At 42.2% G+C, this 26,541-nt stretch overlaps 1 protein-coding gene across 2 annotated transcripts in view; it reads left to right on the top strand.

Annotated features, from left to right (window-relative positions):
- The window catches only part of LOC130290404 (cytochrome P450 2G1-like), a 45,800-nt gene extending 25,029 nt beyond the window's left edge, over nucleotides 1-20,771 (top strand). Inside the window, exons 3-9 of one of the 2 annotated variants that reach the window (XM_056538000.1) lie at nucleotides 7,883-8,032; nucleotides 9,947-10,107; nucleotides 11,864-12,040; nucleotides 14,598-14,739; nucleotides 15,771-15,958; nucleotides 16,244-16,385; nucleotides 20,058-20,769. In XM_056538000.1, the coding sequence (XP_056393975.1) occupies nucleotides 7,883-8,032; nucleotides 9,947-10,107; nucleotides 11,864-12,040; nucleotides 14,598-14,739; nucleotides 15,771-15,958; nucleotides 16,244-16,385; nucleotides 20,058-20,239 (1,142 nt within the window). In that variant the 3' untranslated portion in view covers nucleotides 20,240-20,769. Of the gene's footprint in view, nucleotides 1-7,882; nucleotides 8,033-9,946; nucleotides 10,108-11,863; nucleotides 12,041-14,597; nucleotides 14,740-15,770; nucleotides 15,959-16,243; nucleotides 16,386-20,057 lie in introns of both variants that reach the window. The other variant, XM_056538001.1, reaches the window with a different exon arrangement.
- The last annotated feature ends 5,770 nt before the right edge of the window (nucleotides 20,772-26,541 follow it).

Below are 26,541 nucleotides of genomic sequence, written 5' to 3' on the forward strand. Positions count from 1 at the left end.
GAGTACTAGGGGAGCAATATTATGTGAGCAGAGTACTAAGGGACCAATATTATGTAAGCAGGGAACTAGGGGAGCACTATTATGTAAGCAGGGTACTAGGGGAGCACTATTATGTGAGCAGGGTACTAGGGGAGCACTATTATGTGAGCAGGGTACTAGGGGAGTACTATTATGTGAGCAGGATACTAGGGGAGCGCTATTATGTGAGCAGGGTACTAGGGGAACACTATTTTTTGAGCAGGGTACTAGGCGAGCACTATCACTTGAGAAGAGTACTAGGGGAGCACTATTATGTGAGCAGGGTACTAGGGGAGCACTATTATGTGAGCAGGGTACTAGGGGAGACCTATTATGTGAGCAGGGAACTAGGGAAGAACTATTATTTGAGCAGAGTACTAGGTGAGCACTATTATGTGAGCAGGATATTAGGGGAGCACTTTTATGTGAGCAGGGTACTAGGAGAGCACTATTATGTAAGCAGGGTACTAAGGGAGCACTATTATGTGAGCAGAGTACTAGGGGAGCATTATTATGTGAGCAGGATACTAGGAGAGCACTATTATGTGAGCAGGGTACTAGGGGAGCACTATTATGTGAGCAGAGTACTAGGGGAGCACTATTATATAAGCAGGGTACTAGGGGAGCAATATTATGTGAGCAGAGAACTAGGGGAGCATTATTATGTGAGCAGGATACTAGGAGAGCACTATTATGTGAGCAGAGTACTAGGAGAGCACTATTATGTAAGCAGGGTACTAGGGGAGCACTATTATGTTAGCAGAGTACTAGGGGAGCACTATTATGTGAGCAGAGTACTAGGGGTGCACTATTATGTGAGCAGAGTACTAGGGGAGCACTATTATGTGAGCAGGATACTAGGGGAGCACTATTATGTGAGCAGGATACTAGGGGAGCACTTTTATGTGAGCAGGGTACTAGGGGAGCACTATTATGTGAACAGGATACTAGGGGAGCACTATTATGTGAGCAGGATACTAGGGGAGAACTATTATGTGAGCAGAGTACTAGGGGAGCAATATTATGTGAGCAGGGTACTAGGGGAGCCCTATTATGTAAGCAGGGTACTAGGGGAGCACTATCACGTGAGAAGAGTACTAGGGGAGCACTATCATGTGAGCAGGGTACTAGGGGAGCACTATTATGAGAGCAGAGTACTAGGGGAGCACTATTATGTGAGCAGGGTACTAGGGGAGCACTATTATGTGAGCAGGGTACTAGGGGAGACCTATTTTGTGAGCAGGGTACTAGGGGAGCACTATTATGTGAACAGGGTACTAGGGGAGCACTATTATGTGAGCAGGGTACTAGGGGAGCACTATTATGTGAGCAGAGTACTAGGGGAGCACTATTATGTGAGCAGGATACTAGGGGAGCACTATTATGTGAGCAGGATACTAGGGGATCATTATTATGTGAGCAGGATACTAGGGGAACACTATTATGTGAACAGGATACTAGGGGAACACTATTATGTGAGCAGAGTAGTAGGGGAGCACTATTATGTGAGCAGAGTACTAGGGGAGCAATATTATGTGAGCAGGGTACTAGGGGAGCACTTTTATGTGAGCAGGATACTAGGGGAGCACTATTATGTGAGCAGAGTACTAGGGGAGCACTATTATGTGAGTAGAGTACTAGCGGAGCACTATTATGTGAGCAGTGTACTAGGGAGCACTATTATGTGAGCAGGAAACTAGGGGGAGCACTATTATGTGAACAGGATACTAGGGGAACACTATTATACGAGCAGGGTACTAGAGAAACACTATTATGTGAGCAGGATACTAGGGGAGCACTATTGTGTGAGCAGGGTACTAGGGGAGCACTATTATGTGAGCAGGGCACTAGGGGAGCACTATTATGTGATCAGGGTACTAGGGGAGCACTATTATGTGGGCAGAGTACTAGGGGAGCACTATTATGTGAGCAGGGTAATAGGGGAGCACTATTATGTGAGCAGGGTACTAGGGGAGCACTATTATGTGAGCAGGATACTAGGGGAGCACTATTGTGTGAGCAGAGTACTAGGGGAGCACTATTATGTGAGCAGAGTACTATGCGTGCACTATTATGTTAGCAGTGTACTAGGGGAGCACTATTATGTGAGCAGAGTACTAGGGGAGCACTATTATGTGAGCAGAGTACTGGGGGAGCACTATTATGTGAGCAGAGTACTAGGGGAGCATTATTATGTGAGCAGAGTACTAAGGGAGCAATATTATGTGAGCAGGGTACTAGGGGAGCACTATTATGTAAGCAGGGTACTAGGGGAGCACTATTATGTGAGCAGGGTACTATGGGAGCACTATTATGTGAGCAGGGTACTAGGGGATCACTATTAGGTGAGCAGGGTACTAGGGGAGTACTATTATGTGAGCAGGATACTAGGGGAGCGCTATTATGTGAGCAGGGTACTAGGGGAACACTATTTTGTGAGCAGGGTACTAGGGGAGCACTATCAATTGAGAAGAGTACTAGGGGAGCACTATTATGTGAGCAGGGTACTAGGGGAGCACTATTATGTGAGCAGGGTACTAGGTTAGACCTATTATGTGAGCAGGGTACTAGGGGAGCACTATTATGTGAGAAGGGTACTAGGGGAGTACCATCATGTGAGCAGGGTTCTAGGGGAGCACAATTATGTGAGCAGAGTACTAGGGGAGCACTATTATGTGAGCAGGATACTAGGGGAGCACTATTATGTGAGCAGGATACTAGGGGATCACTATTATGTGAGCAGGATACTAGGGGAACACTATTATGTGAACAGGATACTAGGGGAACACTATTATGTGAGCAGAGTACTAGGGGAGCACTATTATGTGAGCAGAGTACTAGGGGAGCAATATTATGTGAGCAGGGTACTAGGGGAGCACTATTATGTGAGCAGGGTACTAGGGGAGCACTTTTATGTGAGCAGGATACTAGGGGAGCACTATTATGTGAACAGGATACTAGGGGAACACTATTATGTGAGCAGAGTACTAGGGGAGCACTATTATGTGAGCAGAGTACTAGGGGAGCAATATTATGTGAGCAGGGTACTAGGGGAGCACTATTATGTAAGCAGGGTACTAGGGGAGCACTTTTATGTGAGCAGGATACTAGGGGAGCACTATTATGTGAGCAGAGTACTAGGGGAGCACTATTACGTGAGTAGAGTACTAGCGGAGCACTATTATGTGAGCAGTGTACTAGGGGAGCACTATTATGTGAGCAGGAAACTAGGGGGAGCACTATTATGTGAGCAGGATACTAGGGGAGCACTATTGTGTGAGCAGGGTACTAAGGGAGCACTATTATGTGAGCAGGGCACTAGGGGAGCACTATTGTGTGAGCAGAGTACTAGGGGAGCACTATTATGTGAGCAGAGTACTATGGGTGCACTATTATGTTAGCAGTGTACTAGGGGAGCACTATTATGTGAGCAGAGTACTAGCGGAGCACTATTATGTGAGCAGAGTACTGGGGGAGCACTATTATGTGAGCAGAGTACTAGGGGAGCAATATTATGTGAGCAGAGTACTAAGGGAGCAATATTATGTGAGCAGGGTACTAGGGGAGCACTATTATGTAAGCAGGGTACTAGGGGAGCACTATTATGTGAGCAGGGTACTAGGGGAGCACTATTATGTGAGCAGGGTACTAGGGGATCACTATTAGGTGAGCAGGGTACTAGGGGAGTACTATTATGTCAGCAGGATACTAGGGGAGCGCTATTATGTGAGCAGGGTACTAGTGGAGCACTATTTTGTGAGTAGGGTACTAGGGGAGCACTTTCACTTGAGAAGAGTACTAGGGGAGCACTATTATGTGTGCAGGGTACTAGGGGAGCACTATTATGTGAGCAGGGTACTAGGGGAGGACTATTATGTGAGCAGAGTACTAGAGGATAACTATTATGTGAACAGGGTACTAGGAAAGCACTATTATGTGAACAGGATACTAGGGGGAGCACTATTATGTGAACAGGATACTAGGGGAACACTATTATGTGAGCAGAGTAGTAGGGGAGCACTATTATGTGAGCAGAGTACTAGGGGAGCAATATTATTTGAGCAGGGTACTAGGGGAGCACTATTATGTGAGCAGGGTACTAGGGGAGCACTTTTATGTGAGCAGGATACTAGGGGAGCACTATTATGTGAGCAGAGTACTAGGGGAGCACTATTACGTGAGTAGAGTACTAGCGGAGCACTATTATGTGAGCAGTGTACTAGGGGAGCACTATTATGTGAGCAGAGTACTGGGGGAGCACTATTATGTGAGCAGAGTACTGGGGGAGCACTATTATGTGAGCAGAGTACTAGGGGAGCAATATTATGTGAGCAGAGTACTAAGGGAGCAATATTATGTGAGCAGGGTACTAGGGGAGCACTATTATGTAAGCAGGGTACTAGGGGAGCACTATTATGTGAGCAGAGTACTAGGGGTGCACTATTATGTGAGCAGAGTACTAGGGGAGCACTATTATGTGAACAGGGTACTAGGGGAGCACTATTATGTGAACAGGATACTAGGGGGAGCACTATTATGTGAACAGGATACTAGGGGAACACTATTATGTGAGCAGGGTACTAGGGGAGCACTATTATGTGAGCAGAGTACTAGGGGAGCACTAATATGTGAGCAGGGTACTAGGGGAGCACTATTATGTGAGCAGGGTACTAGGGGAGCACTATTATGTAAGCAGGGTACTAAGGGAGCACTATTATGTGAGCAGTGTACTAGGGGAGCATTATTATGTGAGCAGGATACTAGGAGAGCACTATTATGTGAGCAGGTTACTAGGGGAGCACTATTATGTGAGCAGAGTACTAGGAGAGCACTATTATGTAAGCAGGGTACTAGGGGAGCACTATTATGTTAGCAGAGTACTAGGGGAGCACTATTATGTGAGCAGAGTACTAGGGGAGCACTATTATGTGAGCAGGATACTAGGGGAGCACTATTATGTGAACAGGATACTAGGGGAGAACTATTATGTGAGCAGGATACTAGGGGAACACTATTATGTGAGCAGGATACTAGGGGAGAACTATTATGTGAGCAGCGTACTAGGGGAGCATTATTATGTGAGCAGGGTACTAGGGGAGGACTATTATGTAAGCAGGGTACTAGGGGAGCACTATCACGTGAGAAGAGTACTAGGGGAGCACTATTATGTGAGCAGGGTACTAGGGGAGCACTATTATGTGAGCAGAGTACTAGGGGAGCACTATTATGTGAGCAGAGTACTAGGGGAGCACTATTATGTGAGCAGAGTACTAGGGGAGCACTATTATGTGAGCAGAGTACTAGGGGAGCACTATTATGTGAGCAGGGTGCTAGGGGAGCACTATTATGTGAGCAGGGTACTAGGGGAGCACTATTATGTGAGCAGGGTACTAGGGGAGCACTATTATGTGAGCAGAGTACTAGGGGGGCACTATTATGTGAGCAGAGTACTAGGGGAGCACTATTATGTGAGCAGAGTACTAGGGGAGCACTATTATGTGAGCAGAGTACTAGGGGAGCACTATTATGTGAGCAGAGTACTAGGGGAGCACTATTATGTGAGCAGGGTGCTAGGGGAGCACTATTATGTGATCAGGGTACTAGGGGAGCACTATTATGTGAGCAGGGTACTAGGGGAGCACTATTATGTGAGCAGAGTACTAGGGGGGCACTATTATGTGAGCAGAGTACTAGGGGAGCACTATTATGTGAGCAGAGTACTAGGGGAGCAATATTATGTGAGTTGAGTACTAGGGGTGCACTATTATGTGAGCAGAGTACTAGGGGTGCACTATTATGTGAGCAGAGTACTAGGGGAGCACTATTATGTGAACAGGGTACTAGGGGAGCACTATTATATGAGCAGGATACTAGGGGAGCACTATTATGTGAGCAGATTACTAGGGGAGCACTATTATGTGAGCAGAGTACTAGGGGTGCACTATTATGTGAGCAGAGTACTAAGGGAGCACTATTATGTGAGCAGGGTACTAGGGGAGCACTATTATGTGAGCAGAGTACTAGGGGAGCACTATTATGTGAACAGGGTACTAGGGGAGCACTATTATATGAGCAGGATACTAGGGGAGCACTATTATGTGAGCAGAGTACTAGGGGAGCACTATTATGTGAGCAGAGTACTAGGGGTGCACTATTATGTGAGCAGAGTACTAAGGGAGCACTATTATGTGAGCAGAGTACTAGGGGTGCACTATTATGTGAGCAGAGTACTAGGGGAGCACTATTATGTGAACAGGGTACTAGGGGAGCACTATTATGTGAGCAGGATACTAGGGGAGCACTATTATGTGAGCAGAGTACTAGGGGAGCACTATTATGTGAGCAGAGTACTAGGGGTGCACTAATATGTGAGCAGAGTACTAAGGGAGCACTATTATGTGAGCAGGGTACTAGGGGAGCACTATTATGTGAGCAGAGTACTAGGGGAGCACTATTATGTGAGCAGAGTACTAGGGGAGCACTATTATGTGAGCAGAGTACTAAGGGAGCACTATTATGTGAGCAGGGTACTAGGGAAGCACTATTATGTGAGCAGAGTACTAAGGGAGCACTATTATGTGAGCAGAGTACTAGGGGAGCCTCATACGAGGCCAGAAGAAGCGCAATCAGCGCAAAACCATCTGGCAGTCACCTCAGAGTTCCCTGCAGGCATCTGACACTGGAGATGTCCGTGGAAGCCGATGTAGCAGAGTCGTCCTATTGAATCCTAGTCAAGAGTGCGGGTAATCGCTTTTCTCTTTGAGTTTACTATTAGTTATAGGAGCACCAGGGGCAACAGAAGGCACTGTATTCAGTAAAGTATTAGGATGGTACTGTTAATTGGGCAATAGTGTTGCTCGTGAATATTCGCAATCCGAATTTTATTCACGAATATCGCATATTCGCGAATTCGCGAATATTTGCGAATATAACACCTTATATTCGCAATTACGAATATTCGTTTTTTGTTTTTTTTTGCACAGTACACATCACAGTGATCATTAGTGTTGAGCGGCATAGGCCGTATTCGAATTCGCGAATATTCGCAAATATATGGACGAATATTCGTCATATATTCGCCAAATTCGCATATTGGTAATATTCGCGTTTTATTTTCGTATATGCGAAAAATTCACGCATACGAAAATTAGTATATACAAAATTAGTATAAGTGAAAATTCGCATATATGAAAATTAGCTTGTGCAAAATTTCGCATATGCGAAAATCCGCACGCCAGTCTCACACAGTAGTATTAGAGCCTTCTGTACACCACACAAGCTGGAAGCAGAGAGAGAGATGATCACTGTGATTAAAAAAAAAAGTAATAATAATATTCGTAATTACGAATATATAGTGCTAATTTTCTTATATGCGAATTTTCGCTTATGTAAATTTTCGCATATGTGATTTTCGCTTATGCAAATTTTCACATATGCTAATTTTCTTATATGCGAATATTTTTTTATGTAAATTTTCCATATGCGAGAATTAACGCGAATATTACGAATATGCAAATTTACCAAATATATGACGAATATTCGTCCATATATTCGCAAAATATCGCAAATTTGAATATGGCCTATGCCGCTTATCACTATTGGGCATCAGAATTAGAGGTTGTATAGAAGGTGAAAAATAGATGGGGAAGCCCAAGTATCTGGGCAGCAAACTCTTAAAAGACGAGGCTGAAAGAGGTCTTAATGGTGGTCCTGGCCAAATAAAGATAAAAAAGGGAAAGTAGAAGAGACTGTGAAAGAAATAAAAAATGAAGCTACGATGAGGCTCAAGTCAGCACAAACACCAAATATGGTGACATTGCATTTATGCGAGAGAATAGAAGGAACTCCTCATTATTGTTTGCAGGTCTAATACCAAGTGAAGGAAATCGGTGGCGGCAGCTCAAGCGCTTCACCCTCACCACACTCAGGAATTTTGGAGTGGGTAAGAGGACTATCGAGGACCGGATTAAAGAAGAATGTGGTTTCCTAGTGGAGGAGCTCACATCATACAAAGGTGAATGACTCTGTGTTATGACGCTATATTATGTCTTATGTCAATGGTCTTCAAACTGTGGCCCTCCAGATGTTGCAGAACTACAACTTTCCGCATGAAAGGACAGCTAAACGCTATCGGGCATGCGAGGAGATTACATGCAACATCTGGAGGCCCACAGTTTGGAGACCAATGTACTATGCAGATCTCTTTTGACATGTATGGTAGAAATATTTGAAGTGATACACATCAATTAAAGGGGTTCTCCGGTGGAAATGATTTATTTATTTATTTATTTTCAAATCAGCAGGTTTCAGAAAGTTAGACAGATTTGTAAATTACTTCTACTAAATATTACTTCTATTCAATACTTCTATAAAAAGAATAAATCTTAAACTAATATTAAGATAAAAATCTCAATCCTACCAGTACTTATCAGCTGCTGTATACTACAGAGGAAGTGTGTAGTTATTTTCAGTCTGACCTTAGTGCTCTTTACTGACCCCTTTGTCCGTGTCAGGAACTGTCCAGAGTACAAGCAAACCTCTCCTGCTTTTGACATTTCCTTACATGGACAGAGGTGTCAGCAGAGGGCACTGTGGTCAGACTGGGAAGAACTACTCAACTTCCTCTAGAGCATATAGCAGCTGATAAGTAGTGTTGAGTAGTGTTGAGCGGCATAGGCCATATTCGAATTTGCAATATTTTGCGAATATATGGACGAATATTCCTCATATATTCGCAAAATTCGCATATTCGCGTTTTATTTTTCGCATATGCAAAAATTTGCATATGCAAAAATTTGCATATGCAAAAATTTGCATAAACAAAAATCGCATATGCGAAAATTCGCACGCCAGTCTCACACAGTAGTATTAGAGCCTTCTTTACACCACACAAGCTGGAAGCAGAGAGGGGTGATCACTGTGATGTGTACTGTGAAAAAGGAAAAAAAAAAAATATTCGTAATTGAGAATATATAGTGCTATATTCGCGAACATTCGTGAATTCGCGAATATGCGATATTCGTGAATAAAATTTGCATTGCAAATATTCGCGAGCAACACTAGTGTTGAGCGGCATAGGCCATATTCGAATTTGCGATATTTCGCGAATATATGGCCGAATATTCGTCATACAAATTCGCTAAATTCGCAAATTCATAATATTCGCGTTTTATTTTTGCATATGAGAAAATTTGCATAGAAAATTAGCATATGCGAAAATTTGCACGCCAGTCTCACACAGTACTATTAGAGCCTTCTTTAGACCACACAAGCTGGAAGCAGAGAGGGGTGATCACTGTGATGTGTACTGTAAAAAAAAAAATAATAATAAAATAAAAAACGAATATTCGTAATTACGAATATATAGTGCTATATTCGCAAATATTCGCGAATATGCGATATTCGCGAATAAAATTCGCATTGCTAATATTCGTGAGCAACACTACTGTTAAGTACTGGAAGGATTAAGATTTTTTTTAGTAGAAGTAATTTAAAAATCTGTTTAACTTTGTGGAACCAGTTGAGTCGGAAAAAATAGTTTTCTACCGGAGTATTCCTTTAAACTGTTCTTGGTTGAACAAGACACCAGCATTATGCTTGACCTAGCTGACAAACAGCAAACGACCAGTTCATTGACACAGCTTATTGTTGAAGAGACTAGACAGGTTTGGAGAAATATGGCTGCTTTCTTTTAAAACCAGCGCCACAATTGTTAACAGAATTTGTACGGTACTGCAGATCATTTACTTGAATGGAACTGATCTGTCATAACAGATACAGCCAATGGACAATTGGAGGCCTGATGTTGGGGGTAAGCAGTCATTATTTGCTAAGCCTATGCGATTCCTTTCACAATGTATTGATCTTACATAGAACCTACTAGACTAATCCAAAAAGTTATAACAAGGATACCATGTTTTGTTCCCAGGGCGCCAGTTGGACCCAGCCATAATAATCACCAAGGCGGTATCCAATGTCATCAGTTCGGTCGTGTTTGGCAGCCGCTTCCAATATGAGGATGCTGGGTTCCATAGAATGCTGGATATTTTTTATGAAACGTTTGAGCTCATGAGCTCCATCTGGGGGCAGGTACAATAACAGATCATCCGGTTCATGTGTTCACATCTATATGATTTGTTCACAATATATGTATTTGTAAGTCACTGACCTTAGGTATTTATTTTCCTTTAAGTCTATTTAAGTTACCATATTTTTCGGCATATAAGACGCTCCGGCATATAAGACGCACCTAATTTTATAGGATAAAAATCTAGAAAATAAAGATTCTGAACCAAATACAATGTAAAGTATAGGACAGTGATCTTCATCCTGCGGACCTCTAGATGTTACAAAACTACATCTCCCAGCATGCCCGGACAGCCGTTGGCTGTCCAGGCATGCTGGGAGTTGTAGTTTTGCAACATCTGGAGGTCCGCAGGTTGAAGACCACTGGTATAGGAGGTAATACTCACGTGTCCCCGCCTCCCCGGACCCGTCACTGCTCGTCACTGTTGCCCTGGATGTCGCCCTCCATCGCTGTCGCCACGTCCCCGGGGTGTCCCTGTTGCTCTGGAACGTCTCTGCTGCCCGGTATCCTCGCTCGCCATGACATCGCTAGGCACGCCGCTCCTATTGGATGACGGGACGGCGTGCGCGGGGATGTGATGACGATGAAGGAGAGCGCTGGCCATGCAGGGGATCCCGGCACGGAACAGACACTGAGGAGGCAGGTAAGGTCCCTCCCGGTGTCCTGTAAGCTGTTCGGGACGCCGCGATTTCACTGCGGCGTCCCGAACAGCTCAACTGAACAGCCGGTTTAGTTTTATTTTCGCTTCAGACGCGGCGGTCAGCTTTGATTGTCGCATCTGAAGGGTTAATACAGGGCATCACCGCGATCGGTGATGTACTGTATTAGCCGCGGGTCCCGGCCGTTGATGGCCACAGGGACCGCCATAATAGGGGTCTATTCGCCATATAAGACGCACCAACTTTCCCCCCCCCCCCCCAGTTTTGGGGAAGAAAAAGTGCCTCTTATACGGCGAAAAATATGGTAAGTTAACATAAAATACAAGTTCACAAGTTCAAGCAGAACAAATCCTGTTTGCCAAGTAGCCATGCTCAGGTTTTTGTCAGCTCTTTCCAATTGTCCATCCCTTAAAAAAGAAAAAAAATGTTTTTAATTACCTCCACCTCAATTCCTGCGCTGATTCCCCATTCTGCCTGCAGTCAGCATTCCAGTGTTACACGTGGTGGCTATCACATGACACAAGAGCGCCTACCAAACATGTCCGCTGCTGTACTCCAGAGGACTGACAGAAGACGCTGATGCTGAACACCCAAGGACCAGAGAAAGAACGGGGTTATCAGCGTGGGAATGGAGGTGGAGGTAAGTAAAACAGTTGTTTTTTTGTTTTTTCTCTTTTTGGTTGTCTACCCACCAATTTGGGAGGGACTGGCCGACTGTTTAATGTGTATGGGGACCTCCTGACTCTTCCCCCGACAAATGATGTTGGTGGAGAGAAGGATAGGGCATGTTGAATTTAAGCTGCCCGATTCTTTTGTTCTTGGAGAAATAATTTGCGATGGCTTACCCCTCTTTATTCAGAGCTAACAAACACTTGGCCGAAATCTTATGTCAAGAGGGATTGGGAAAGAAACCAGTTGGCAGAATGAATGTTTGGCTAACACCTATCCCATTATGATTATAGGTTATTGCCAGCCTTGCCCTCCAGTGTAATCGGCACAAGCTTATAAAGCGTCAGAATAGTAATAGGTTACTGTATGATGACAGATTCAGGACGTTGGTTCCATTTAAACTAGTTCAATAGACAATTGCATGTTCCAGATACAAGACATGATCCCAATGATAATGAATCACCTCCCTGGACCTCACCAGAAGATCGTCACATTATTGGAAGAGCTGAATGATTTTATTACGGAGCGAGTGAAGCTGAACCAAGAGACGTTGGATCAACAAAATCCTCGGGACTACATTGACTGCTTCCTCGTGAAAATGCAAGAGGTATCTAAAACAATCTAAATGTGAGGCAAGGTTCTTGGTTATGTTATATCCAACAATTAAGAGTTTGGGCAGAAGACTATGATTAAGTTTCTTGGGCAGAAGGTTTTTTTTACATACCACTTGAGCCAAATAAGCCTTGGTAAGGGGAAATCTGAAGTTCTGCTTTTACCCCTGTGCTTACAGTGCTGTACCGGTACATTGCTGCGATGACATCAGCACAGAATACACCACCACAATTGTAAGCTATGATATGAGGCTGACATCCTGCTAGAATGGCTGGGATCTAAGATAACTCTGCTTTCAAGCATTTAACCCTAGATACTATGGTCAATATTGACAGATATCAGGGTGCCAATGAATTTCCATGATAGCTAGAAATTCCACAGACATGCTATCTGTATTTGTTTATTACCCCCAGCCAAAAAGGGAGGCATTGCTGCTTTACTCTTCTGTTTGAGATCATTAAAAGTCAAGCAATATATGATATGGAAGTGAAAATGGCACCATTGAAAATACAACTCATCCAGAAAAAATCAAGCCTTCATACGGCTATGACAAAACTAATTTGTATCTATTATTTACATTTTTAAACTTTTAATGTGAATATTGGAATTTTTTTTTATGTCCTCTAAATATATATATATATATATATATCAAAAGTTTTGATCAGTCAAGGTCTGAGTGTTCAGACACGGACCAATCATGAGAACGTGTCGGGAGAGCTCTGTGTTTAGTGCATTCTCTCCCGGATCGTTGTCACCTGACCTAGTTGGACTTACCATGTAGGTGTATGGTGTGTCCAGGTCTTATAGACACAGAGCGGTCAGAGCAGCAAGCAGAAGGCCAGCTCTCTCCCTGCTCTTTGTAGCCATCAGTCGAGGGTCTGAACACAACCAATAAAATCTTTTGACATATCCCCAAGGCATATTAAAAGTTTTCATTAATTGACAGGTATGTTTTAAAAAGTTTTTGGCTCTGAGAATGCAGCTGTAAAAAAAAAGAAATAACAAAAAAAGAATTACTACGTCCCAAAATGAGCTACGTCTTTAGGGGTCCTCGATATAATGCTTTTCCAACAGCTTATCTTATTTTTCTTCTAATTTCTTAAAATGTCCTTACAAACCCAACAGATAAGCACTGCTCTTTCTACAACTTAAAGGGGTACTCTGCTGGAAAACTTTTTCTTTTTTTTTTTTTTAAATCAACTGGTGCCAGAAAGTTAAACAGATTTGTAAAGTACTTCTATAAAAAAATCTTTAGCAGAGTGTTCCCCTTATGGGAAATCCATTCGAAACAGTGATAACATGGAGAAAGGGACATCACGGGCATATACTCATTTGGTTTCCATTAAAAAACCACATCTCTATTTCAAGTAGTCTGGAAAAAAGATTTAGGCCACAGCTTTTCAGTAGAAGAATGGTATTTTGTTTTTAGTCTGCCATCACTTGGATATTTCTAGGAAAATAATGTATAGATCACATTGGGTCCCTAAATATTGCTGGAGGTGCAAGCTAGAAGTGGGCTCTTTTCTCCATATGTGGTGGGAGTGTCGAGAAATTCTAAAATATTGGAAACTGACTTTTCCTCGATTTAGTAGTATTGTAGGCCGCTTTATAAATGGGAGCCCAGAAGGGGCATTATTATCTTTAACAACCAATACTTTACCTAATTCTGAATTAACAGTAATAACACACATTTTGTTTGTGGCTCGCTCCCAGATAGCACGGAGATGGAAAACAGATGCAATCCCTAAACATTGTCCATAGGAATTATAAGATGGAGGTCTTAGTGGCACAAAAAATGCTATCTACCACATTACATGAACAAAGATGGAGATTATGGGAGGAGTTTAGAAGTAATACTGAAATTCTATTGTATTAGGTAATTCAAAAATATAATGGAGTAGCTAGGAATAAACTAAGAATGGAATAACCTCTAGTTTATGTAGTATGGAAGAGATCGGTATTCGTTTTGTGTATAATTGGTATGTCTTCAAAATAATAAAAAGAGACTTTGGAAAGGGAAAACTAATTTTTTATCCAGGAAGTTCTTTTCTTTTTGAATTTCTTTTCTGTCTGACCACAGTACACTCTGCTGACACCTCTGTTCAAGTCAGGAACTGTCCAGAGCATGAGCAAATCCCCATAGCAAACCTCTCCTGCTCTGGACAATTCCTGATATGGACAGTGGTGTCAGCAGAGAGCACTGTGGTCAGACAGAAAATAAATAAAAAAAGAAATAAACGTCCTGTGGATCATACAGCAGCTGATAAGTACTGGAAGGATTAAGATTTTTTAATAGAAGTATTTTATAAATCTGGCACCAGTTGATTTAAAAAAAATATGTTTTCCAGTGGAGAACCCCTTTAAATAAAGATCAGAAACATTCTAGAACATGCCAGTATTTATATCAATATATGAAAAGCCAGCGCTCCTGTCCATAGGTGACTGTTCTATTCCAGAACCTCTATAGTTCCTTACTTCCAACTTAAAAGTTGAGACTTCCTAATCTATCTGTACGTAGTTGACTTCTAATTCTGGTTTTCTTGTAATTTTAGGAGAAGGACAATCCTGAATCCGAATTTAACATGAGGAATCTAATTCTAACCCTTAACAATCTATTTTTCGCTGGTGGGGAGACTGTGGCCACAACATTAAAACATGGATTTCTTGTTCTTCTTAGGTATCCGGATATACAAGGTATCTGTAAATCCTGAATAAATAAAAAAAAATTTTCACACATTGCAATATTGAGCTATCCTTAGGTTAAAGGGGTACTCCTCTGCTTCATTGTTCAGAACATTTAGTTCCGAACGCTGAGTGAGGGTGCCGGGGGCTCGTGATGTCACGCCACGCCCCCTCAATGTAAGTCAATGGGAGGGGGCGTGTTGGCCTCGAACTGATTACCTTAGTCTACAAATGCGCCAGATTTATAAGCATGGTGCATGTTGTTTGATAAATTTGTTGCACCAATAGACTGTCTAGTCTAAGTTTGCTCTGTCCATTTTATTGTTAGACCAACCAGTAGTTGATTTAAAAAAATTGCACCTAAATTCTGGTGTTATTGATGTTCAAAGTCACACTAAGGGTACGTTCCCACCTGGCGTATTTGCTGCTGCGTATTTTATTTCCTATTTCCCCAAGTCAATGGGTAGGAGAATACGCAGCAGCAAATATGCAGCAAAATACGCCAGGTGGGAACGTACCCTAAAACCACAACCCTTTTCCAGAAAACAGTGCTCACTTTCTGCTTACCCACCTTGCCGGGTTCAGCTTTGTTTTGCCCCAGTGCCTCTGTTTACTTACCCTGATGACACACTCTCCCCACTTTGCTGCTGATGTTCTGGACCAGCTGCCGCCTCAATGATTGATTGCAGCAGGTTCCGAATGTAACGAATGGATTAGATTAAAGGGGTACTTCGCAGTATCAGGTATCCAAAGGAGAGGGGATAAGATGTCTAGGGGCGGAGTACCCCTTTAACAGTGGAACTGGGGTGGACCGGGTGTAATGGAGCATCAGTGGCCACTACAGGAGAAATGAAGTATGACATAGCACTCAATGAATTCAATTGATTGGACACAGCCATGCTCAGTCCTCCAGTGCAGGAGTTGTAAATTGTACAGTTCTCCTGTATGTGATGTCTTCACATCCAAATGGACAATCATTTTAGCATCAGCATTAAATAGAATTGCCTTAAAATTCAAAAGTAACATCCTTATTTTTTTTTCAGCTAAATTACATAAAGAAATAGATGATGTGATTGGACGCAATCGGCAGCCAAATACCGATGACCGGAGCAGGATGCCATACACAGACGCTGTAATCCACGAGATCCAGAGATTTAGTAATGTGATCCCCATGAACGCACCACATTCTGCTACCAGGGACACAAACTTCAGAGGTTACACTATCCCCAAGGTATCAGGTGGAATGATAATATAGATGGCAGACTTTATTTTATTAGAATACATGTATGACTTGGTGCGTTTAGGATCAAGGGGCCAGGGTGCAGGGTGTATAGATACGCCCTGTGTCAACTATGGGTTAATACAAATATTTGCCGCCAGCACATTACAGCCTTCTAAATAATCTGTATTGGGTCTTGTAAGTAGGAATGAATGACCTTGACTGATAATACAAGGTTACGATAGTTAGGTAATATGCTGGCCAGAAGTCATGTCTTTCCTCATTGGTATCTTCTAGGGAACGGGCATCTGCGCCTTGCTGTGTTCTGTGCTTCAGGATCCTACATATTTTGCTACTCCAGAAAAATTTAATCCTGAACATTTTTTGGATTCTGAGGGAAATTTTAAGAAAAATGACGCATTTGTTCCATTTTCTCTAGGTAAGATCAATATTCTATGTATTATTTTTCTTAAAAAAAATCTTTTTATAATATATATGTTTTAAGCAATTGATCATACAATGCAAAAAGTATTCAGATGAAAGCACAAGGTAAAATAGAAGCATTAGAAGGCTCGTGTATCTACTCAAAAATCAGAGTTATTGTCACATAGGCGAACTGCAGACATAGCATACAGCAAAAAGGAAACCAATCACAAACAACATTTATACCTTTGGTTAGGGTTCGGAGGTGGGGAGAGGTGGGGCGGGGGAGGTTTCCACTCGGATGACTTCCTACAATGAAAAGTTTTTGGGAATGGGGGGGCGGTGTCCAAACCCCATAAATGTTATCCAATAGAGCCAAATTCCTTAAAATGTCTTATTGGAGCAATGTTCCTACAATTTCTATTTCTACTTATCTGTAAATGTAGTTTTATGACTATCCAGTGATGGGCGGGATTATACAGTCAGGGGATGTGAATGCATTACTTTGAGGGGAGTGTATGCCTAATACACACCCCCTTGACTGTAATCCCTCCTATCATCTGTAACTCCCATTATTAAAATGGTCATTGTGGAAATGGTAAGCAAAAAAAAGAGAAGATTAGTAATGGTGCCAGTAGAAGGGGAGGGGGGGGGAGGGAGGGGAGGGGGGATTGGGGTAAGGGAGGGTAATAATAATTTGCTTTAATGTGACATTTTGTGATTGGTAATTTTTGTGAAAAACATAATAAAACTTTATAATAAAATAAAAAGGAGGTGTCCCATAGGTCACCCTTAGGTCACATGGTCACTGACACCTCACTGGATTACAATCACATGACATCAGGTTAATCACATGTCACTATTCTTAAAGCTTTAACACATTACAGGCATATTACAGGAGATAACACACATACAAATGAATATGCAAAGGGAACAGATGCAGGGGGGGGGGGGGGGCAGGGGAGGCTGCCTGACAGGGCAGCAAGGGTACAGGGTTGCGACTCCTGTACTGGGCCACCACATTTACACCTCTCAGCTCCTCCTCGATTGGCATACAGAGCCCTGTACATTAAGAAGGTGAAGACAAACAAGCAGGTTGCCAGGTTGAGACACTTGAGCCGCTCGGTTCCACCTCCTTGACACTTGGATGAGAAAAATAAAGATTTAATAAGTTTGGCAACCACTATCAGCTCCAGGAAAGGTATAGATTGCTTTTATACCTTAACAGCTATCCAACGGTGTCTGGCAGCAAATACAGCTGACAGATTTCCAAAAAAAATTTGTAAATATGGGACCTTAATGCAATGTAATCTATTAATTTGTATTTTTTCATAAGCATGAAATACATGATTTAAAAAAAAAAAAAATAATTACTTCCCGCCCATCTGACCATTAGCTGAACTCTTAGACAAACTCCAATCCCTCATATCTCAGGAACGGGAGGTCATATAAAAAAAAAAAAACTGTAAAAAGTTGGAGGCGTGGTTTGGCCACCAAGGTGACTGGCCACATAAAAGAACAGCTTCTGCAGTAACACCTCATTTATAGTAATTTACTACTGTTAGTGACTGGCCAAAATCCACATCCACTCTTTTCTCACTCCAATCCCAATTTCCCCTAGATTGGCAAACCTCAACCATCTCTTCAAGTTCACTTACCTCTCCTCTACACTTTTCAGTACTAATTCTCCCCTAATTGCTCAATCTTTATCATCCACAATGTAATCTTTCTGTTCCTGTCCACAAATAAAAGCTAAGCTTCTTTCATATGGATTGGGTGAGAGCCTAGAATTGTGGGGAATAAAATGATGTCGCACAGATCGGTTTGTGGGCTTGGTCTCCCTCATCTTGAAGACTATCACAGAGCATATGCACCTGACCAAATGCAACATTGGTGGTCCGATAACCCAGAAAAACTCTGGGTGTGGCTAGAGGTTTCATGTTGTAACAACTACTCTCTACAAGCTAGAATGGTCGCCCAGATATTTGGTGTTAAACCCATATGTATCTCACTGCCATCTCTACTTCGGATTCAACTTGGGTGTATATTTTGAAGAAGAGACTGACTTCCCACCCATGTCCACTGGCTAATATATCCCTGGACTGTCTGTTATCCACCATAACTGACCTAGATTTATGACTTTGGTCCCAACTTGGGACTACTTCCCTCTAGGACCACTAACCCAATAAAGAGTTCTATAAATGCCTCCAAATTAGAAGCCTCTTTACCAAGGACTTCTCAAACAAATCCTTAATTTTCTGATGGACCTGGAAAGTCTATGAGAGCTTTATCCTTTTACTTTTACAGCTATCTTAATGATAAAACAAGCTGTCTCTCCTTTCTTTTTCCTGGTCAGCTGGGAAGATGAACTTCATGTCACCTTAAAGGGGTACTCCCGTGGAAAACTTATTTTTTTAATCAACTGGTGCCAGAAAGTTAAACACATTTGTAAATGACTTCTATTAAAAAAATCTTAATCCTTCCAGTACTTTTTAGGGGCTATATACTACAGAGGAAATGCTTTTCTTTTGGGATTTCTCTGATGTCATGACCACAGTGCTCTCTGTTGACCTCTGCTGTCCATTTTAGGAACATTCCAGTGCAGGAGAAAATCCCCATAGCAAACATATGCTGCTCTGGACAGTTCCTAAAATGCACAGCAGAGAGCACTGTGGTCATGACATCAGAGAAATCCAAAAAGAAAAGCATTTCTTCTGTAGTATACAGCCCCTAAAAAGTACTGGAAAGATTAAGATTTTTTTAATAGAAGTAATTTACAAATCTGTTTAACTTTCTGGCACCAGTTGATTTAAAAAAAAAAAAAAGTTTTCCATGGGAATACCCCTTTCATTCCTGCTTGATGGACCAAAGCCTTTAAGCATTACCAAAAGATGTTCAAATGTACAAATCATCAAGAAGCAATAGCTAAATCCATTTTCCGGTGGTATTATACCCCTTCCAGTTTGCACCATGTGGACCCTCGATGTGCTGGTGAAGCTGTGGGAATGTGGGAACACTTTTCCATATTCTATGGGATAGCCCAGTCATCAGGCCTCTATGGCAAGGTGTTCAGCTAATAATCAATCGTCTCTTTGGTGTCTAAAAGGATTTCCCTGCTCAAACAGCATTTCTTCTCAAAGACCTAGAGAAACTCCCAGCCACTGCTAGAACAGTCGTGGCACATTTAGTCATGGCAACTAAGATGCTCGTAACCAGATATTGGAAGAAACCACGCCCCCTCCCATAGACTTGCATTGAGGGTGTGTGGTGTGGCATGATGTAAGGAGGGGGGGTGGCTGTAACATCACGACCCCCGCAGCCTCTATACAGCATTTGGGAAAAAAATTCCGAACGCTGGGGCAGTGGAGTCCCCCTTTTATAAATGTGAATTAACCCCTTCCCTAATAAAAGTTTGAATCACGTCTCTTTTCCCATAAAAAAATAGAATTTTAAAATTATAACATTAATTAAACCGCACAGTCAATGGTGTATACGTAAAAAAATATAAAATACTAAAGTCCAACATTGCTTATTTTTGGTCACTTTGTATAGGCTAAATGTATAAGAAACCAATAAAAAGTGCAATCAAAATAAAAATGGTACCAATAAACTCCTGTACTGGGACACCACATAACATTTCTAGGAAAAGTATTCTGTATAAATTAAACTTTCTCTTTCTTTCCTACAGGAAAGAGGTCCTGCCTTGGAGAAGGTTTGGCCCGCATGGAGCTCTTTCTATTTCTTACCTCCATTCTACAGAATTTCAAGCTGACTTCACAGACACAGTTTACAGACTCTGATATTTACCCCCGAATGGCTGGTTTCGCCAATGTTCCCATTCTTTATGAGATGTCCTTTTTGCCACGTTGACTTTAAGACTATGTTCAGACTACGGAATATTCCCACGGAGAACCTACGTGCGTACATTCCGGACACTGTGGGGTTCGGGATCCGGCACGGAAATTCTGCCGTGTGAACATGGGCTAAGAGTTTATGAGGATTATTTGCTTCCCACACAGTTGGAACTACCTGTCCATATGTAAGAAGTTAATGTGTTAGGATCAGGGCTCAAGTCCTGCAGGAATGTGTAGGAATCGAGTTTCTGCATTTTTTCCAACAGCAGGATCACCATTCCCATTAGCAGGAGTCCTGCAGGACCAGCCCTCGATTGGAAATCGTGGTTGAGTTCCCTCCCTCTTTTTCCCAGGACTTGACCCCTGGTTAGGACCTTGTCCTTCTTGGAAATTCTTTATGAGCAGTACAAGAGCAAAGACAGTTTTGGAAAATGAAGTCTTGTTGAGTATACCATTTTCTAATACACGTGTAGTATTAAAGGGGTACTCCCGTGGAAAACTTTTTTTTTAATCAACTGGTGCCAGAAAGTTAAACAGATTTGTAAATCACTTCTATTAAAAAATCTTAATCCTTCCAGTACTTTTTAGGGGCTGTGTACTAAAGAGAAATCCAAAATGCATTTCCTGTGATGTCCTGACCACAGTGCTCTCTGCTGACCTCTACTGTCCATTTTAGGAACTGTCCAGAGCAGCACATGTTTTCTATGGGGATTTTCTCCTGTGCTGGACAGTTCCTAAAATGGACAGCAGAGGTCAGCAGAGAGCACTGTGGTCATGACATCAATAGAAATGCATTTCTTTTTTGGATTTCTCTTTAGTATACAGCCCCTAAAAAGTACTGGAAGGATTATGATTTTTTTTAATAGAAGTGATTTACAAATCCGTTTAACTTTCTGGCACCAGTTGATTTGATTTAAAAAAAAAAGTTTTCCATGGGAGTACCCCTTTAACTCTGCATAGATTTTAAAATCTCTGCCTGCAGTCGTTGAATGGAACATGGAAAAAGAACATTCAATCAAGTGATGAACATACAGCTGCTCAACTTGTTGCAGTGATCAGGGCCAAATCTTGTAAGGCGCTGTGCACCCATGTGATCATCACATGACCAGGGCAGCTAATAAGAAGGAATCCAATCAATAACAACAATCAGAGATCTAGAAAACCCATAAGAATATTGAAAACTCAGTGGTGATTTTTATTGTACAGTTTGATTTGTTAAAACTGTTTTACTGTTTAATAAAGCTTTTCCCCATGATGGATTGATATTAACACGAAAACAAGGCACAAATACTTTTGTCATATATTTTCTTTTCAATTTCCTTATACTTTCATATGACTGTACTATATGTTATATTTAGGGGTATTTATTTTTTTGCTTGCAAAAGTCACACAAAAAGTTGCACATGTGCCTAAGCAATTTTTTGTGTGACTTTTGTGGGTAAGCATGGGGGGGCGGGGAGATTTATCAAAGCCTTTGTAGAGGAAAAGTTTCCCAGTTGCCCATAGCAACCAATCAGATCGCTTCTTTAATTTTGCAGAGGCCTTGTTAAAAATGAAAAAAGCGATCTGATTGGTTGCTATGGGCAACTGGGAAACTTTTCCTCTGTACAGGTTTTGATAAATCTCCTCCAAAGTACCAAAATGCAACTCCCCCTAAAAAAGTCACAAGTGTAAGCCAGGTCAGAGTGTACACAGGTGGTGTTACAAAATGGGGTTCTAAAGTCATTTATTGATTTTTGCTTATGTGTGATAAAAAAAAAATTAGTATTCTAAAGGGATTTATTGTTTTTTGCTATTGTGAGAACAATGTATCAACCCCTGTGATAGAATGATAAATATGTCACACATAAGCAAAACCAAAGCAAGAATAAAATGACTTCAGAACTCACTTAGGCGGCATTCACATCTCGTTTTTGCAATACTGTTGCCGTATCCAGTTTCTGTTAAAAAAACGTATGTCACCGAACCGGACCGAAACGTATGCAAACGTATGTAACCGTATATGCCTCCTCACGTTTTTAAACTGTATATGGTTTAAAAACGGATATACGTTTGCATATGTTTTAATACGTTTTTCTTGAAAAAAAATATATACGGTTTTAAAGTTTGTCAACATTTAAAATAAAGTTCTTCTTTTTATTGAATTTCCCAAAAAAAAAAAAAATGAAAAAAATGAAAAAACGTATTGTGCAAACCGGATGTAACCGTATGCACATACGGTTACATACGGTTACCATAGAACTCCATTTTAAAATAACTGTATACAGGTTGGATATGGTTTTTGACCGGGACACAAAACCATAGTACACTATACAACCGTACACAACCTGATGCTACGGTTGGCTTACGGTTTACAATGAAATGTCTATGTATACGGTTTGCACTACGGTTCGATACGTTTCTTTTTATCAAACCGGATACGGCAACTGTATTCCAAAAACGAGGTGTGAATGCAGCCTTACCAAAGCAACAATGATAAATGTCCCTCCAAATATCTTAGGTAGCTGTCAGTCAGAAGCTTATTTGGCTGACAGCTATCTCTACAGGCCCTTTCATACACATGCACACTCAGCTCATCCAAGCATGCACATGTTCTCAATAGGAATAGTGGAGATAGTGCCTTCCGACACCTCTTGTGGCAGCTTATCAATCCAAGAACAAAAGGATCAGGCATGTGGAAATGTTAAAATTCAACTGCATGATCCTTATTGTCCCCACCATCTGTTATCAGATGGGAGTCGGAAGGTTACCAGACTAGTCAGCTGGTCCTGTGGATATTCATGTAATGTGTATGACCGGTTTGTATTGCAATAGCTGCACAATGCTTGGATAGCTGAGGGGATCCCCAGAACATTGTGTCCTCATCATTCTATTCTTACCATTAAACAAATAACAGCAAGTAGTGGGGCCCCAGGGGAACATGGTGGTAGGGCAGGGGTCCGCTGGAGCCTATAGCCCCTCTCATTTAGGAGCAGGAATGCCTCAGGTGTCACGTGTGGCTGGAGTGGACAGTTAGGCCCCAGTGTTTCCCAAAAGCTGCCACATTGATTGTAAAATAAAGTAAATTCAGGTGACGCTACATGAAACCATACAAGATGTACTGTACTGGGACACTGCGGTACGCTAGTGACACGCCATCTCTTGCTCTGCTTGGAATATCACTATTCATTATGGAAATGTGTCAGTATGTATTGTATGATAAGCCCCATAATAAATGAACTTTTCTATACACAGAGTAATCTATTCTCAGAGTCTTAAATGCCAAGTTCATCTAACAGGAACTCTTCAGTATTGGTTACCCCACACAAAAAAACTAAATACATCACCCAATTTTACACAGTGTAAACCTGGCCTTATATTTACTGTGTGAAAAACCACTTTAAATAAATAAAATGAAAATGTTCGATATGCTGATTTTCAAACCATCTCACCCAGTACACAATGGCCTTGATTTACTATTGTAAACCCGACATGTTCTGTTGTGCGCCAGATTCTGGTGCATTTCACCAGAAATTCAGTCTGCGACAAAATATGTGCCATAATTTGCACCAGAATAAAAAAAAAAAAAAAAAAACAACTCTCCATCTTCGAGAAAACCCGAAAATGGGGCATGGCCGCCATATGAAGGGGAGTGTGGTCATAAAAAGGGGACGTGTTCCCAATTTTTTCAAAAAAAATCCCAACATATTTACTAAGGTTTCCCCAGAAAGATACAGGAAAACTTCAAAGATCAGAGCATGCATAAAAAAAATAAAAAGCAAACCTTAGTAAATACCGTGGAAAATATCTGTTGGGAAAAAATACCCGGCAAAGAAAACTGCACTCCACTCTTAGTAAATCAGGGCCAATGTGACAGCTGCCATTACATCCCATGACTGACCTCAGACCACTTCTCCACTGATACTGGGCGGGTAAAAGGCCATGATAAGCTACAGGCCAAATTGACAAATCATGGGACAAACAGTGAGCTCAGCAAAATGTTCAAAGGATTTAGGTTCAATCTAGAATCGATTTTAATATTTACTCTTATAATCCTATTGTGAAATAAATTAATGTTAGCAGAAAAGTAAACCTAGTTTCATACAAGCCTCTGCCCTGATATGCCAATAAACGATGGCCTAGCAAATCTGGGACTAGCCGACAAGTGTCAGTGTTTTTGGTTTTTTTTCAAAATATATCTTTATTAACGTATTAATAGTGCAGCATAACAAGAGCACTGTAAGTGATCCTTAAACGGTATTACAGAAGTCATATAAACAGCATAAAACAGGGACTAAGCGTCATGGGACATAGAGAGCAAGAGCATAGCAATGGAAAACGATTGATAACGTGGTAACTCACACACTCTCATTTAACGTCTACAATACAGAGGTGACCAGTCGCGTCAACAGTGAGTGTCTTCTTTATTAGCAGTACCAAAGGTGAAACTAGAGTGTGTCTGTCTGTCAGTGGCAGATGTCAGTCACGACAGGACGCGTCAGTCAATGGTCTACCTTGGGTCAACAGTGCATTCTTGAGTGCGAGACAAGAGAGGGAGGGAATAGAAGGAGATGGAAGAAGGAGGGAGAAAGGGAAAGACTAGATCAACATTCAAAGAGTACTTATCCTGCGGCACGATACGATACATGTGGAAGTGAATCTATCCAATTGACCACGTGAGTCTGCGACTGACTCCTCCGTCCTATGTATGTATGAAACCTCTCAAAGCCAGGACGAAATGGAGGGGGTGTGGGGTGTGGACGATTTCCACAGGCGGGGGATCACAGTCCTAGCAGCCAAGAGTAAGAAATGGAGCAAGCGGACCGAGGCCCTCGGTATGGTGGATGGGAGAATCGACAAGAGGAGGACTTTGGGTGTCTTAGGGATGTGAGTCTTCAACACCTTTTCAACAATATCCCACAGCTGGGACCAGAAGGAACTCAGCGCTGGACAATCTAGCCAGACGTGTGACATGGTGCCTCCCCGCCGTCCACACCGTCAGCAAGCGTCGGATAGATGCGGGCAAGAAGAGATGGAACACGGTACCAATGTGTCATTATCTTATAGTTTGTCTCATGCGCTTTAGACGAGATGGAGGACCGGTGACACCACGCAAACGCCTGTTTCCATTCCTCCTCAGAGATGGAGCAGTTAAGTTCCCTCACCCATGCAGAGCAATGGGGCATCGGTTCTGTAGTTAGGCTATCCAGTAGCATTACATATAGGGTGCTGACAGTACCACGCAGAGGTGATGTGGAGGTGCACAAATGCTCAAACGGTGTAAGGACCCTATGCAGATCTAATTTTGTCTTATTAGTCTCATAAAAGTGTTTGAGTTGTAGGTATTGAAAAGTGTTAGACGCGGAGACGGGAGTTTCACCCATAATGTCCGTGAGAGGTTTCAGACCCGTCAAGGATAGCAAGTCATGTATCGTCGGTGCGGAGGTCCTGCATAGCGACAGAAAGCTCGATGAGGATAGAGCCGGAGGAAACAGCGGGTTACCAAAGAGCGGGGATAGAGGACTAGTGGTCGGAAACATGGACATCCGAGAGGAGTACATCTTATGGGCCCAAATTACAGAGGCCGCCACTGGTGGGATATTCAAAGACCCATGTTTGGTCCAAGATTTAACAGGGAGCCACAACACCGCCCGTAGATAAATCCCCAACATATCGTGCTCAAAGGTCACCCACCGTTTCTCGTCTCTATGGTGAAAACTGTCTAACACTCTGCTGAGGGTCGACGCCAAATAGTATGCAGAGAAATCCGGGAGGGCCAGACCGCCGTCACGTTTACGGCTAATTAGTATGTGTTTAGCCAAACGAGGGTGACGGTGCGTCCACACAAAACCAGTTTGGATAGCAGTAACCTCTCTAAAAAAAGGAACGGGGCAAGAGCATCGGGATTCCTGAAAATAAGTATAGGAGGCGGGGGAGGATATTCATTTTAAACGCATTCACTCTCCCCAGCCAGGAGAGGTCGCCACGTTCCCACCTGGTCAAGTCCGAGCGCAGCATCTGTAAAAGGGGGGGGGGGAAGTTAAGTTTGTACGTATCAGCCAGATCAGCAGGTACCTGGACACCTAGGTATTTAAGGGAGTGCGATTGCCACTTAAATGGGTACGATGTTTTCAGGGCTTGGAGAATATATGTTGGGGTGGATATGTTTAGTGCCTCACATTTGGATGTTTTTAATTTGTAATAGCTATAACTAGCAAGTCTTCGGATCGTGGCAATCAGAGAGGGTAAGGACACTTGCGGGGAGGAGAGGAATAGTAGCAAATCGTCGGCAAAGGCCGAGCATTTGTAGTGGCAGGGCGGCACCAATATCCCCTTTAT

Source organism: Hyla sarda, chromosome 9, assembly GCF_029499605.1.
Source record: "Hyla sarda isolate aHylSar1 chromosome 9, aHylSar1.hap1, whole genome shotgun sequence".
Classification (NCBI taxonomy): Eukaryota; Metazoa; Chordata; class Amphibia; order Anura; family Hylidae; genus Hyla; species Hyla sarda.